The sequence below is a fragment of the Papilio machaon genome, chromosome 17 (assembly GCF_912999745.1).
Source record: "Papilio machaon chromosome 17, ilPapMach1.1, whole genome shotgun sequence".
Classification (NCBI taxonomy): Eukaryota; Metazoa; Arthropoda; class Insecta; order Lepidoptera; family Papilionidae; genus Papilio; species Papilio machaon.
In genome coordinates, this window is record NC_060002.1 from 6,330 (window position 1) to 23,510 (window position 17,181).

General features: G+C 48.8%; 1 protein-coding gene across 1 annotated transcript; it reads right to left on the reverse strand.

Moving 5' to 3' along the window:
* Positions 1-14,769: 14,769 nt before the first annotated feature.
* LOC123721885 lies at positions 14,770-16,923 on the reverse strand. Its single transcript, XM_045681960.1, has one exon. The coding sequence runs from the start codon at positions 16,921-16,923 to the stop codon at positions 14,770-14,772; it is 2,154 nt and encodes a 717-aa protein (XP_045537916.1).
* Positions 16,924-17,181: the final 258 nt, after the last annotated feature.

A 17,181-nucleotide genomic window follows, 5' to 3' on the forward strand; every position in this document is an offset into this window, starting at 1 on the left:
CACTGCCGCAGCGGAAGCAGAGACGCCCGTTCTCTGTCTCCGCTGGGCATAGAGCGCGAGTGTGGCCCAGCATCATGCATTTATAGCAACGCAATGGCTGGGCCTCCACTGCTTTGACGGTGGCCATCGTCCATCCGATGGCCACTCGTCCCGCCTTCACGACTGCCTTAGCGGCAGTCGCTGGGCACTTGACCAGGGCGGAGCCTCCGCCCCAGAAACTCGGCCTGATATTGCCTACTTTCATGGAGGTGGGGGGACACCCGCCGACCGATGCCAGTTGGGCCGCCACTTCCTCAGTGGTCACCGTGTCATCCAGACCGGTGATCCTGAGGACGGCCATTTTGGTTGGGCGGGTGATGTCCGCCCAGCTGCCTACTGCCTCCACCAGGGCGGCGGCGAGACGGTCCGCGGTTTCCTCGGGGGTGGCCCCCCCGACCTCCATCAGTTTGGAGCCGGTCATGCTCGTTCGGATCCTGACCGACTCCAAACCGAATTCCCTCAGGGAAATCGAGGACCTGGCCTTTGCCAAGACCTCGGTGTATCTCGCATCAGTCGTGGCCCCTTCCGCGGTGGTCATGGTGGCCCCTTTCTTGAGGGTCACCACTATGGCCGCGGTTTTTGGGGCAACGATTTTTACGGCCTTTGGTGGGGCCGGGGCGATCTGCCGGGTTGTTCCGGCTGAGGGGGGGGAATTAGCAGCAACAGCTGCGTTTCCCCTCTTCTTCCGCCGGACAACCTCGGACCAGGAGTTGCCCGCAGTCCCCGTCTGGGCTTCCCCCTCTCCGCTTGTTCCAGCGGTTGGGGGGGGAGGGGTCGCATCTGCCTGTCCTGCCCCCTGTTTTCCCTTGGAGGGAGGAGGAGGCGGGGGGTCAGTCGGCCGCTTTGCGGCGCCCTTCTTCGGCGCCTTCTTTACCGCCCTGGGTGTGGGCGCCTGGGGTGGCTGGGTTTCCCCATCCACCTCCATGGCACCCTCCACGAGCCCCGACCGGGACTTGTGACGGGGCGGCGGCGGCTGCCGTTGGTCGGCACGCAGAGGGGGCCTCATGACGGGCTCCGGAGGAAGGCGCATCTCCAGGTCTTGTAGGCGGGCATTGATCATCCCGCCTACCGACTGTAGGAGTTGCCCCTTCATCTCCTCCATGGCGCATCTGAGCACCTCCTCAAAGTTGGGCTGCTGGGGCCCTGTCGCTTCTCTCGGGGCTGTAGCGGACTTCCGCTGCGACTCGACGTACGCCTGTTTGAAGGCACGCAGCTCGTTGCGGACAATATCCAGCTCCCTTGAAAGGCGAGCATTGTCCGCGCGGAGCCTACGCTGTTCTTCTTCAGGCGTTATGTCGCGAAGGCCCTCCACCGCTTCAACAACACATTTAGTGGCCCGGTTAATTTGCCCCCACACGGTACCCTTTAGGTGGCCGCTCTTCTTAATTTCCTCCTTTATCTTTTCTACACTTTTTAGAGCCTCCTCGGCGAGGGCCTCGACCGTGCCCCTGGATAGGGCGTCGGGGGTCCCGTCGTCAGAGGCTTTTGCTGAAGCCACTATGGGGCTCGCTATCCTCCCGCGAGGGCGGTAACTTGGATCGGGGTCCTCCCCCTCACTATCCCCCCCATCAGCTAAGTAGTCTTTAGCCTCCTTGAGGAAGCTGTAAACCCCTACCGGGCGCCTAACGCGGCCCCTCGTCGAAGACGAGGCCACTTTATGCGCCACGGCCGGGGCGTCCTCATCCGCGGATGTAGCGGCCAACGGCCGTTTATGGGTCGTTCCCGTTCGGAACTTTAATGTCAAGCCCGCTGACCGCGGCTTACCTCCCTTATTTTTCCTTGCGGCGTCCTCGGTGCACGCGGCGCCCGCGGCTCCCAGTCGGCGCCCGGAGGCGCCCTCGTCCTCTGAACACGTGTAGTCCGACATGGAGGTGTCCTCCCCCATGTCGTAAGCCGCTTTGTTTTGGTCGCTCATAGCGATTGTAGACTTTTCATAGGTAAAGTTCTACAAACACTAAGATACGCACTTAAACACTAAAAAACTAAACTATTTTGGTCTCTGTCCACCCTAAAACTATACCGGTCGACTTGTCTCACTGAGACGCATCTCCCGGTATATCACACGTCGAAATCGAAACACTTTTTGGAATTTGTCGTAAAAGTGCCACGCCCAAAACGACCGTTACAACACTTAAACACTAAAAACTTAACTAATTTGGTCTCTATCCACCCTAAAAACTATACCGGTCGATTTGTCTCACTGAGACGCATCTTCCGATATATCACACGTCGAAAACGAAGCACTTTTTAGACTTTGACGAAAAAGTGCCACGCCCGAAATAACCGTTAAAACACTAAAACACTAAAAACTTAACTAATTTGGTCTCTGCCCACTATGTATTATATATCACTAGATGCGTCTCGCCGAGGCGCATCTCCCGATGTATAACACTGGTATATCACCTCACTTTTTACCACATTTAAAGATTTTTAAATGCGGAGCGACACGGAAGCGATGCACACGGTACGGCAACCGGCGCGCGACTAACCTAACCTAACCTAACCTAACCTAACCTAACCTAACCTAACCTAACCTAACCTAACCTAACCTAACCTAACCTAACCTAACCTAACCTAACCTAACCTAACCTAACCTAACCTAACCTAACCTAACCTAACCTAACCTAACCTAACCTAACCTAACCTAACCTAACCTAACCTAACCTAACCTAACCTAACCTAACCTAACCTAACCTAACCTAACCTAACCTAACCTAACCTAACCTAACCTAACCTAACCTAACCTAACCTAACCTAACCTAACCTAACCTAACCTAACCTTTTTTTTTTTTTTTTTTATAGTCAGGAAATGCGTTTACGCACGCCTACGCCGGGCTGTGCAATGGCGTAGGGAGTGTGGGACTCGCCGGCCACAGAAGGTGACCGGAATACCCACTAAAACCTGACTGCCCTCTAACGCATTATGGCGGGCGCCACGGGAACGCTTTAGCTTTCTTCCGTGGCCCCGCCTGCGTTATCGCCCTGAAGGGGCCTCCCTCTCACGCATGGTTTGTGGGGAGAAGTACGGCGGCGAAACCCCGCCTCCTTCTCCCCACTCTCCTGCGTCTGAGCGGGGGCGCGAGGGGATTATCCTCGCGCTCTCGCTCCCTTTCCTCCTTCTGCGAAATTACAATTTCGCAGAAGGAGGAAACCGCCTCCCATGACCCCTCACTGCCCAGCATGGCGCGAATTACGCCTGGGAGTGAGAGGTCATCACCAATCGCCGCTACCAGAGTGCGGCGCTCTTCGGACCACGCTGTACATACCTGAAGGGTGTGTTGCGCGGTGTCCTCATCAGCGCCGCACTCGTGGCACGACATCCTTTCCTCTCTTCGTATTCGGTGAAGGTATCGCCCGAAGCACCCGTGGCCTGTCAGCATCTGCGAAAGTCTATATGTGATTGCGCCGTGGCGCCTCCCGCACCAGTCCGAGAGCCGTGGGCGTATGGCCTCTATGGTGCGGGCGCCGTATTCGGCGTCCGCTAGGCCAGCAGCCCACAGCTCTATGGTCGCTCGCTTTCTCTCCGCCCGGGACCGGGCGAGCTCCTCTGGAGCCGGGGCTTCGCCCCGAGCTCTCTGCTCGGCCCGCTCCCGGTACGCTTCGGCCAGCACACCCGCTTCTATCTCCCACGGGGGAGTGCCGGCCAAAGCGCAGGCCGCTGCATGGCCAACCGTGCGGTAGGCCATGCATGCGCGCACCGCAACGATGCGCTGCGGCCTGCGGAGGAGGGCCCTGTTTGGCGCGTCAAGGGCTTCTGCCCATATCGGCGCGCCGTACAGGGCCATACTGCGAACGACCATGGCGTACAGTCGTCTCACCTGCACGCCCGGACCTCTCAGGTTCGGGAGGAGCCTGGCGAGGGCGGAAGCCGCGCCGACGAGTCGGGGGGTTAGCGTCCGAAAGTGATCTCCGAAACGCCAACCCCCATCGAGGATAAGGCCAAGATACTTGATCCGGGCCTTAACCTCGACCTCGTCCCCGTTGATCCGGAGGGTCGCTCCTGCGGGCACTCTCCACCTCGGCCCTTTGAAGCAGAGGGCCTCGGTTTTGTGGAGTGCCACGCGGAGTCCGAGCGCCTCGATCCTCCGGACCAACAGGGTGGCCCCGGCTTCCGCCCTCCTCTTGACTTTCCTCCAGGTGGTGTCCCGGACGGCTATCATCGTGTCATCCGCGTAGCAAATGACAGCCATCCGGGGCAGCACCTCCCCGCGGATGGCCCAGTCAAAGCCGATGTTCCAAAGCAGGGGTCCTAGGACGGACCCCTGAGGAACACCGGAGGCCATCCGCCGCTCCTCTCTTCCCTCCCTCCCCATGTAGGACACTACCCGCTCTCGCAGGTAGTGTCCCACAATCCTCCGGAGATAGAGGGGCAGTTCGTGGTACCGAAGTGCCTCCTCTATAACTCCGAAGGGGAGGGAGCCGAAGGCGTTGGCGATGTCGAGTGACACCGCCATCGCCCCCTGTCCCCTCTCGGCCGCATCCTCCGAGAACCTTTTCAGGGCGGTCAGGGCGTCCAGAGTGGATCGCCCGGACCGGAACCCGAACTGGTTCTCGGAGAGCTGCGGCCCTTCCGTCTCCAGATGCTGGATGATTCGGGAAGCCAATACTCTTTCGAGTAGCTTCCCAGCCTCATCCAGCATCACGAGCGGCCGGTGGCCGGAAGGAGAGTCGACGGGGTGACCCTCCTTCCTCAGCAACACCAGCCGCCCCTCCTTCCACACCCCGGGGAAACGCCCCTCCGCTAGACAGTCGTTAAACAGTCTGCGGAGGCGTTCCCCGAGGTGTTCCAGCGCAATGTGCAAAACCTTGCCAGGCACTCCGTCTGGCCCCGGGGCCTTGCGGGTCCCCCTGAGCCGGCCCGCCGCCCTGGCCATTTCCTCCGTCGTTATCGGAGGTGGGGCGAGAGCGTCAGGCCGGTTCAGCGTCTCGATGTCCGCCGGCATGTCTCTTGTCATGCGCGGTGGTACAAAAGAAGGGCTATCCGGGAACAGCCCTTCGACCACCGCGCTAAGGACCGCCGGCTCCATCGTTTCCGTGGGGGGCGCCACCTTCAGAACCTAACCTAACCTAACCTAACCTAACCTAACCTAACCTAACCTAACCTAACCTAACCTAACCTAACCTAACCTAACCTAACCTAACCTAACCTAACCTAACCAGTCGCGTGCCAACCGCCAAGGCGAACGGATCGTTCCGCGCGGCTCTAGAGCAAGAAAATCTTAAGTTGCAGAAAAAAGTTGCAGAATTATAAAGTGTCGTATACCGTTGGATGCGTCTCAGTGTTGTGCGTCTAATAGTGAAAGAATCGTGAATTTTGGACAATCTAGTGGAAAGTTATGAAGCAAAAACTAAAAACCGTTAGAGTCAAAAATTTCGCAGAGGAATAACTCCGAAAGTAAATCGAGGACCTATATATTAAATTATATCATTGGAATCAGTATAAATGGACCTTTCTTGCAGTATATAAATTTGATTTTTCTCATTATTGAATAAAATTTTACAAATACTTTTAACTTCAAACACGTGCTGTTTGAAATACTGCGTGTAAAGTGGGAAGTGGAATACATACAGGATTTCATCTAAGTGTAGTGTACTTGAATACAGTGAAAAAACTGAAGTTTACAAAGGTTTAATACTAAAATACAGCAAAAAAAAAAAAAAAAAAAAAAAACAAAATTTTAAACACACGTGCAGCCGGCGACATCTAGTGGTAAGAAGCGGAAACCACTCACCCAAGGCCAAGACATAAGGAGGATTGCACACACACCGAAAGGAAGAATTTAAAAATATTAAGTTTATAGTATTAGTATAACGAATAATTTAACTCTTTAACATTCTCAGTCAGATTTAGTCAAAACATTTAATTAAAGCATTAAACATTAGTAATTAGATTTAATATTAAACTAGGAAAATAAATTGTGTAAAGAAAATTTTGAATCCATATAACTAAATAAAATTTCAAAACTTATAAAATAATTGTTAATTAAAAATATCTAGAACAAATTAAGAAATCAAAACTAAATACTTTCACTTATCAATCAAATTAAAATAGAAATAGAAATTTCAAAATATTATATCAAATAAATATTCTTGTTGTGTGTAATCCACTTAAGTTGTTCTGGAAAAATCCATTGTACTCTGACTGTAAATTAAAGTTGGTGACATCTAGCGGCGAAAAGCTGAACTGTAGATAACAGTAATAAAATATAAAGACAGTCACACACCATAGTAAAAAAGAAATAGAATTTAATTAAAATAATTAACATATTTTAAGTTTAACGTATTACACTTCATAAGAAATTCATCAAAGTAGTATAATATTAAATAAATTAAATAATATACATAGCGGAAATAGATTATAAACTCTACATAAACATTTTTAGAACTTCAATATATTACATTAATTCAAAAACTGTCGTATGTCACCAGCTTAAATTTAAACACTTGTATTACAACTGTATTGTGGAATTAGAGCCACCTAGTGACGAAAAGTTTAACTAATGATAACAAATTAGGAAATAAAGATTGACACACAACAGGGTGGAAGAAATAGAAAAATAATTGATACATTTAATACATTTTAATTTTATTATTTCATAAATTACAATAATTACTAATTATTAGATTAGAAGCAAATACTAAGTAAAACCAAAATTAAACCATTAAATATAAGAGTAACGAAACTAAAATACCATTAATAAGTTAAATTTAGATTATTAAACTTACCATTTTTTATAAAATAATTATTGTAAATAACTAAATTAAAATTAACATCTATATAGAAAATTATTAAACACTCTTTAAAATATTAAAATTATTTTAAGTACTGTTGGGTGTCACTCGCTTTAATTGTTCGTAATAATACTTGTGCACATATAGTATAAGATTAGTTTAATAAGTATTATCACTATATTGATATCATTATAATTATTTGCAACTACAATCAACATTAATTACACCAACAAGCGAATAGATACTTATTTGAAAACATAAATATTAATCAGTTAAATTATCACTCTAGTGAATCACAGCCCGTAACCCAACCATTCTTATCAAACTCCATAAATATTAGGGCCGCAACCCATTCTAACGGCAATATTTACAGAATATATTGAATTTAGACTCAGATATTAACTATTATAAAACAAATATCACTAAACAACATGCATCGAACACCAACCAAACAAAGACCATCGTCCACACAGGAAGTTGCAGAAATAACCACACCAGCACACAGTAATATATATATACCACAGTATAGTGAATTGGAAACCGATTCTGAATCAGAATACTACACCTACCTCGCACACACATCACTACCAGAAAGAAAAGATAATAAAACACCAACTAGGGAAACAAACACCCTCCACAGCTACATAGAAGAGGCGAAATCAGCCCACAAACAAGCCATTGTAAATCTAAACAACTCCAGAAACCTTAAAAGAGAAATAAAAAAAGGAATAGAAAACGCCGTAAAGCGCCTCTTCAAAGTCTTCAATGAAACCATCAAAGAACTCGAATCAAGCAACCTAAGAAAGAACACAAACTCCACCCATCTCCCCCCCTCTCCACCCCCACCCTTAAGTACTAATGAATATAGAAATTTTTCACAGAAAATAGAGGAACACTCAAAACTCCTCGCAGAGAACTTGAACAGAATGGATGGAATAAGCAAACAAATGGAAACATATGCAAGCATTACGGAGAGGGGAAACAAAATCACTCAAGAAAACAGCAAAAGAATAGAAGAATTAAACGAAAATATAATAAAAAACCAAAACACCGAAAACAACAGAAGCAAAACATACGCATCAATAGTAGCATCCAACACACCAATAAAAACAATAGAACAAACACTACACTCTATAAAGATCACATCTAAAGATCCAATGGACACAGGAGAGGAAGTTCTAGACAAAGTTAGAAAGGCCCTTCAGGCTAAAGAGGGAGGTGTCGAAATAGAAAGAATAAGAAAAGCTAAGGACCAGAAAATAATTATAGGTTTTAAAACAGAAAAAGAAAGAGAATTAGTAAAAGAAAAATTAAAAGATACAGAAAACCTAAACGTGCAGGATATACAAAACAAAAATCCATTGGTTGTTATCAGGGATGTACTAAACTACAACACCGATAAAGAAATACTGGCAGCCCTACAGAAACAAAACAAAGATATTTTCAATAACTATACTGAAACAGACAAAATGGAAATCCTCTACAAAAAGAAAGCAAAAAATCCGCAAACAAATCATGTAGTAATAAGAGTCCCCCCCCAGGTCTGGAAGAGCATGATGGAAGCTGGTAAAGTCCGGATAGACTTACAAAAGCTACGGGTAGAAGACCAATCACCATTGATCCAATGCTCGACCTGCCTGGGTTATGGACATCCCAAACGGTTCTGCAAAGATAAAGAAGAAAAATGTAGCCATTGTGGAGGATCCCACAAACAATCTGAATGTGAAGAATGGAAAAACAAATCTGAACCCACATGCTGTAACTGTAAGCAAGCAAAAGTAAACAACCACAATCACAACGCATTCAGCCAGGAATGCCCAATAAGAAGAAAATGGGAACAAATTGCACGGTCAACAATAGCATACTCATAGACTTCACAAACATACACATAAATATAACACAAACACAACTAAACACATTTATAATATACACATATATTATATATAAATAAATTTATAAACACACAAAATAACATACACATACACAAGTCAATAAAACACATAAATACACACTTTTATAAACAAACCACTATTACAGTTTTATACAAATTAAATAATAAACAAATATTGTAAATAAACATGCAAACAAAATTTAAAAAATAATAACCATTGTAAAACAGTAAAAGTGGATTTATACTAACATTAAATAACACACTATACATAAAAGTATAACACAGTGACTAAAACAAAATTCACAAAAATATTTATTTAATATATTACTCACAATTATAGTATTATACAAATTAGTAAATTTATAAAACAAAACAACCAAACCACAATATTAAAATATATATGTACATCACACTTAGGTATATAAACAAACCACTATTACAGTTTTATACAAATTAAATAATAAACAAATATTGTAAATAAACATGCAAACAAAATTTAAAAAATAATAACCATTGTAAAACAGTAAAAGTGGATTTATACTAACATTAAATAACACACTATACATAAAAGTATAACACAGTGACTAAAACAAAATTCACAAAAATATTTATTTAATATATTACTCACAATTATAGTATTATACAAATTAGTAAATTTATAAAACAAAACAACCAAACCACAATATTAAAATATATATGTACATCACACTTAGGTATATAAACAAACCACTATTACAGTTTTATACAAATTAAATAATAAACAAATATTGTAAATAAACATGCAAACAAAATTTAAAAAATAATAACCATTGTAAAACAGTAAAAGTGGATTTATACTAACATTAAATAACACACTATACATAAAAGTATAACACAGTGACTAAAACAAAATTCACAAAAATATTTATTTAATATATTACTCACAATTATAGTATTATACAAATTAGTAAATTTATAAAACAAAACAACCAAACCACAATATTAAAATATATATGTACATCACACTTAGGTATATAAACAAACCACTATTACAGTTTTATACAAATTAAATAATAAACAAATATTGTAAATAAACATGCAAACAAAATTTAAAAAATAATAACCATTGTAAAACAGTAAAAGTGGATTTATAATAACATTAAATAACACACTATACATAAAAAGTATAACACAGCAACTAAAACAAAATTCACAAAAATATTTATTTAATATATTACTCACAATTATAGTATTATACAAACTAGTAAATTTATAAAACAAAACAACCAAACCACAATATTAAAATATATATGTATATCACACTTAGGTATAACATACACCCAAAACATATACAAAAATATAAACAAACATACACAAACGCACACAAAATACAAACATACATAAACACAAACAATACATAACACAAACACAATGTGTACACATAACACTCAAAATACAACAACACAATACAAAGTAAACATACCAATCAAACAACACTCACATAAACACAAGTATATACAATACATAAAAACAAATTAAAACACACACACAACACACACATATGCATATAGAAATCATATAAAAATAAAACATATACAGGCAGGGATGGAGATTTGAAGAATTTGTAAAATTGCATATAAAAGGCACCGAGACAAAATCATACAAATATCAGTCAACCAAGTATAATGGTTTATAATATAAATAACAACAAATATTGTGAACAAACAAGTAAAGTAAACAAGTAAAAAGGTACAAAGAATGTAAAGTAAAATTACAAAAGATTAAAAATAAAAATGTTTATAGTACCATTAATTAAGTAAAATTGTAAAACCTTAATTGATAATTATAACATAATAAGTGGAATTAAGTATTATAAAAACCAGAATAATTGTAAACACTGATAAATCCACAGTATATACCAACATGGCACTTTGTAAACATAATATAAAATAAACATGTAAGTTAGAACAAATAAGTAAATTAGCATAAGAAAATAAAAGTAACAAAATAATTGTATAAGATAGATTAAGTTAGTATGTAAGTACTAAGCTGTAAAATAAAGAAGCAGAGTTGTAGTAGTTTTATTACACCTGTAACAACAATAAACAAATAAATAAAGCAAAATATAAAATAGTAATATAAGATATAAAATGTAAAATAGAAATAAGATAAAATAAGTTAGTATGTAAGTTTCAAGATGTATAATAAAGAGACAGAGTTGTAGTAGTTTTAATACCCTATAAGAATAAATAAATAAATAAATAAAGTAAAATATAGAATAGAGTAGAATAGACGGGAATCCCACCCGTATACAGTAAGAAAGAAGACGAAAGTAAGAAAGAAATAGTATGAAGAAAGAAAGTGCGAGAGGCATAAAAGAGAGAACTTGCATGAAAGATTAAAATAGGCAGACAAAGATTCTGACCACCCATGTTAGAAGTAGATAGTATGGCCTAACCAAAGATTAGGTTAGGTCAAATAAAAAAAAAAAAAAAAAAAAAAAAAAAAAAAAAAAAAAAAAAAAAAAAAAAAAAAAAAAAAAAAAAAAAAAAAAAAAAAACCTAACCTAACCTAACCTAACCTAACCTAACCTAACCTAACCTAACCTAACCTAACCTTTTTTTTTTTTTTTTTTTTTTTTACGTTGGGAAAATGCATTTCCGCATCCCTCCCGTTTCCGGGAGGGTATGTGGGACTCGCCGGCCAAGAAGAAGTGGCCGGAATACCCACTAAAAACCCAACGAAGTTCCGCCACGCGCCTGGTGACCGGGTCACGGGAACACTTGCGCAATCTTCCGCGACCCGGTCAGCGCCGTCCGACAAAGCAGACCCTCCTTTGTGGGGACCTGGGGGTCCCCGAACTTCATGTAAGGCGCACCGGGAACATTACAGTGCGCCTTCCACCTCGAGATCAATTTTGACGCTCGGCGGGCGATGGCTATCTCAGGTCCACCGCCCGGAGCCCTGCCACTATGGGGGCATACGGCGGTCTTGGGCACGCTGCCTGCGCCCGGCCCTGCGGCGGCGGAGAGGATTACCGACTGCGTCGTCCTCCCGCCGCCGCTCAGCCGCCTCCTTTTGCGTCATCACCTCCTCGCAAAAGGAGGCGACGGCTTGCCACGAACTGTCGCTGCTCGCCATGGCATTAGCGACGGCGGGCAGCGAGAGGTCAGTCCCTATTGCCGCCACGAGTGCGGCCCGCTGGGTCGACCAATGAGTGCATGACTCCAGCGTATGTTGCGCTGTGTCTTCCACGTGGCCGCACTCGTGGCACTCCTCGGTGGGCTCTCGTCTCGCCACCCTGCACAGATACCTGCCAAAGCAACCGTGCCCCGACAGGATCTGCACCAGGTGGAAAGAGAGAGCTCCATGCTTCCGGCCCGTCCATAGCTCAAGGACGGGCCGGACCGCCTCAATTGTGCGGTGGCCGGCAGACGGCGTTAAAAGCCGCTCCTGCCACTGAACGACAAGTTCGGCCTCTGCCGCCTGCCGCCACGTACGTTCCTGCACTGGAGGAGGGGGTTCTCCCCGGAGACGGGCATCCGCTCGCCGCCAGTAAACACCGGCGAGCACTTCGGCGTCCAAATCCCAGGGCGGCGTCCCCGCCAACACACAGGCCGCCTCACATGATATGGTGCGATATCCTCGGATCACTCTGACCGCCATGATTCTCTGGGGCCCACGTAAAAGGGCCCTAGTACGGGCGGTCAGAGCGTCCGACCAAATAGGCGCTCCGTAGAGCGCCATGGATCGCACCACACCTGTGTAAAGGCGGCGACACCGCGAGCTCGGTCCGCCCAAGTTCGGCAGGAGCCTACTGAGGGCTCTAGCCGCTCCCACGAGCTTTGGGACGAGACGCCGAAAGTGCTCCTCGAAGTTCCATCGGCTGTCGAGAACAAGACCTAAGTATTTCATTGTGCTCCCGACGCCGATGGAAACTCCGCCAACCACGACTCCGGACTGGGCTGGAGGCGCTCTTCGAGGCCCATGAAAGTATAGGGCCTCAGATTTGTGTAAGGCTACCTCCAATCCCAGTCCTCGGATTCTGGCCACTATTTGGGCCACGCCGGCTGTTGCTCTGCTTCGAGCCTCCCTGTCCGTGCTGCCACAGGCCGTCACGAGGGTGTCGTCGGCGTAGCATACGACGTTAACACCCCTCGGGACGGCCCCGCGCAGGACCCAGTCGTACCCGATGTTCCACAGGAGGGGCCCAAGAACCGACCCCTGTGGAACACCGCACGACATCTCCCTCTCTGACCAGCCACCGCTGGTAGGGTACCCGACCGATCGCTCGGAGAGGTAGGCCGCCACGATCCTCCGAAGGTACCGGGGGACCGTGTGGTACCTCAGCGCCTCCTTGATGCAGCTCCAGGGCAAGGTGTTGAAGGCGTTCGAGATGTCAATAGATATCGCCACCAACACCTCCCCCCGGGATACCGCACTGTCCGCAAGGGCCTTCACCCGCGCTATTGCGTCGATGGTGGATTTGCCCCTGCGGAAGCCATACTGGTTGGCGCTGAGGTGCGGCCCCACCGTCTCCAAGTGGTGGACGAGGCGAGCAGCGATCACACGCTCAAAAAGTTTACTCACCTCGTCCAGCAACACGATCGGTCGGTACGCCGACGGCTCGTTTGCCGGGCGTCCATCCTTCCTGAGCAGGACCAGCTTTCCCTTCTTCCATTCTCCCGGAAACTGACCCTGCTCGAGACAGGCGCAGAACAAAGCCCGAACCCATTGTTCGAGCGGCCCTAGTGCCAGCGCCCAGGCGCGACCGGGGATGCCATCAGGGCCTGGGGCGGTATTTTTCGCGCGCATGCGCATCACCGCCGCCCCGAGCTCGGCCTCCGTGACCGGTGGCGCGCCTAGGCTCTCTTCTCCCTCTACAGTTGGAGGCGCCATGCAGGGCGCCTCGTGTTCGGCTCTTTGCGGAAACAGCGCCGCGACCACCGACTCCACGACGAGAGGCTGAAGACTCCGGGTAATGGGAGGACCCCTGGACCGAAGCTTATTCCGAACCATCTTATAGGGCCTCCCGAACGGATCTCTATCTAGAGTCCCCAGCATCTCGTCGTTGGCCCTGTCTTTGGCCACACCGATGGCCGTCCGCAGAGCCTTTACCGCCTCCCTGTAGAGGGAGTAGAGTCGCTCTTCTTCGGCCAGGTTGTGCCTTCTTCGACGACGGCAGCGGGTGTATTGGCGCCGCGCCGCCACACATGAGCGGCGCAGTGAGGCGACCTCCGCACACCACCAATACGCCGCTTGCCTCGAGGGGGCGGAACGCACTCTCGGCATGGCGCCGTCGCAAATGCGCGTCATGGCAGCACCGAGGCGCTCCGCCTCCTGTACGGCGTCGGTGACGTTGTCCTCACGCGGTGCGGAGAACCACGCCTCAACAAGGGCAACCTCAACAAGGAAGTCGCGGTCCATGCGTGGGAGCGACCAACGGGGACCATCCCCCCGCAAGGGTCGGCTTGGGCCCGTGGGGTTGGCCGGAGTCGTGGAGACAACGAACCTTATGTAAAGATGGTCCGACAGTGTCTCCACGTTCTCCAGCACCTCCCAGCCCCGAATACGTCGTGCCAGAGCGGCACCGGCAAAAGTGACGTCTACTATTGAGCCGCCCTGGCGCCGAACGCACGTATTAACCGACCCCTGGTTCAGGACCGTGAGTCCGGTCGCCGTCGCCCACTCCTCCAGCTCTTGTCCGCGCGGATCCGTCGCCGGGCACCCCCAAGCCGTTGACTTGGCGTTGAGGTCTCCGGCGACGAGCACGCGGGCGGAGTGACTTCTGCCTATGAGAACGCCGACTTCTTCTATAAACTCTTCAAAGTCGGCGAGGCTCCGGTTCGGCGAGAAGTACACCCCGACCACCATGATGTCGCCGACAAGAGCGGAGACATATCCCCGGCCTCGGACAACGTTGGCGAAGGCCGGAGATCCCACCATGGACCGGGACGTCAAAGCCACGACACCATCTATGTCCCCCACCCAATCATCCCCTGACGGGACGCGGTAGGGCTCGGCTACCACTGCGATGTGGATCCCCCACTCCGCCATACTCTGGAACAATAAGTCTTGAGCTCTGGCGGAGTGGTTGATATTAGCCTGGAGGAGATTCAGGTCCATTCTTAACCCTCGACCATTGGAACCTCCTCAGCCACTGGCGCTACCGCCTGGGGCGAGGAAGAAGACTGTCCGGCCACCTGGCTCGAACTGCCTGTTCCTCCCTTCTTTTTCCCCTTGGGTGGGGAGACGCAGGCTCTGCTGCCCGCGCGGTGGCCTGCCGGCCTGCCAGCGGCAGTGCAAACCGCGCAGCACAGTGCCGCGGAGCACTCGCGGGCCTTGTGGCCCGGTTGACCGCAACGGTAACACAAAGCGCTGCGATCAACCTCTACGCTGCATTGGCCCACCGTGTGCCCACGTTCGTGACACTTAAAGCACATAAGGGGCCGGGCGTCCAGAAGCTGAATCTGCGCGGACACCCAGCCCACGAGCAGCCTTCCGCCCTCTACAATTTTTTTCGCAGCTGCGACGGGACAGGTAACAATGATTGACCCAAGTCCGTCGCGGCCGGCGTTTATTCCTCCAGCCCGCACTTGTTCCGCTGGACATACTCCTGCCGCCGCAACAGCGGCGACCACCTCGGCACTGGTAACAGAGTCGTCCAGACCCGTAACCCGTAGGCTAGCCATTTTCATGGGCCTGGAGACCCGGACGACTTCGCTACTTAAGACCTCCCGCAGCTTTTGAGCCAGGGAGTCCGCCTTTTCGCCACTGGAGGCCCCTGGGAATTCGAAAAGGCGGCCTCCATTGGCTGCCTTTCGAAGTCGGACCCCCTGGCCACCGAATTCCGCCACGTCAATTTTTTCTTTTGCCGCGGCAATCACCTTCGCATAGGTCGCGCCCTTCTCTTCCGCCCCCGGTTGCAACGTCAGGACGACTGCTGACGTCTGGGGTGCTTGGAGCTTACGGGCGCGACTCTTTGCGTCGGGCCGCTTTTTAGGCCCCACCTTAATCCACGGGAACTCAATAAGCTGCGGCGGCTGCGGCGGTTGCTGATGCCCCTGTGGAGGACTACTTTTTGTCTTCTTCTTCTTCTTCTTTTTCTTTTTTCTCTTCTCCCCCTCCGAATGCGGGGTAGAAGAATTGCCTCCTTTGGTAGCCCGCGCTTGGGCTTGGGACGGACGAATTTGTGCGGGCGCCGCAGGGCGCTGCGTGGACGAACCGGGCGCCTGCCGCGGGAGCCCGCTAGCGCCAGGTTTGGCTGGCGGCGCTGGGGGCGCCTTGCCCTGTACTCGTGGAGCTGGCACCGGTGCTGATACCGGTGCTGGCCCCGAGAGCGCCGCCGCGTAAGAGCGTCCGCTGTTTCTCTTGTCGGCTGCCAGCGGCGGCCGCAATCTTTTCTCCGGGAGGAGCCTGTCTTCAAACGAGGCCAGGCGGGCATTTAACATCCCGCCCACCTGGACCATCACCGTCCGACAGATCTCCTCTAGTTGGGAGGGCCCTGTAGGGGCGGCCTCCGCGGTCATGTCCGTGGCTGTGGAGGCGGGACCTTGTGTCCGCCCTCTCTGCATTTCCTCCCGTAGCTCTGCCAGCTCCTTGCGGAGGCTGGCCATCTCGGCTCTTAGGCGGGCGTTGTCCGCCTGCAAGTGCCGCGTCTCTTCCGTGACTGTGCGGGCCCCGAGGACTTCCACGGCTTCCTTAATAGATGCCGCGGCGTCCTTAAGGGTCCGCACGAATGTACCCTTCAGGTTGGAGGACTTGGTGGCTACCTTGGTGATGACCTCCAAGTCCTCCTTAACTTGTTCCTGCAGCTGGGCTGCCCCCCTCTCTTCCATCCTCTGCTTGGGCTCCGGAAACAGCTTAGCCCGGGTCTCCCGCCGAAAGCGGGCGATATTTGCCTCCCTGGCGAGGTCTTCCTCAGCCCGCTGCCTAGCTGCTTTCGCCTGGGCCCTCTTTTCTGTACGAGGCCCTATGCAAACTGATGCCTCCGACCTTTCCTCATCAGACCAGCCTGCCATATCTACTTCACTGGGGCGCTTTTGCCCGCGACCCTCACTCCAGAACCTACCGAGATCGTCCCGGTTCAATACCTCTAGGGACCCAACACGACTAGCAGCGGACGCCATGCTCGCCGCCGCGTCCGAGTCGGACTCCGAAACCCTCCTGTCGGCCTGAGGCCCTACCGGTATCGGGGTGCGCGTAAGCACAACCCTCAACTCCTTCGTCAACTCCTTCATCACGTTCCCCTCCTCATAACTTTTGTTTTCTTTTATATCCATACTTGTTCCCACGATTATGGGACGATATACACTCCACCACCGGGTGACGCCCGTTCCGGATAATGGGGCTTCTTACTACAGAGGTCGCCAGGTATCTGTAGGTTTTAACGACTTTACTGTCGGGTTTTTATAGAGTTTTCCTTTCTCGCGCGCCGGCCGGCTAAGGCAAGCGCTCCGCTCCTAGTGGCCCCGCATACTCATAGCGCCGCTTCTACGAGGTCGTTGCGGTATTCCCCTTAACAAACAAAAAATAACCAA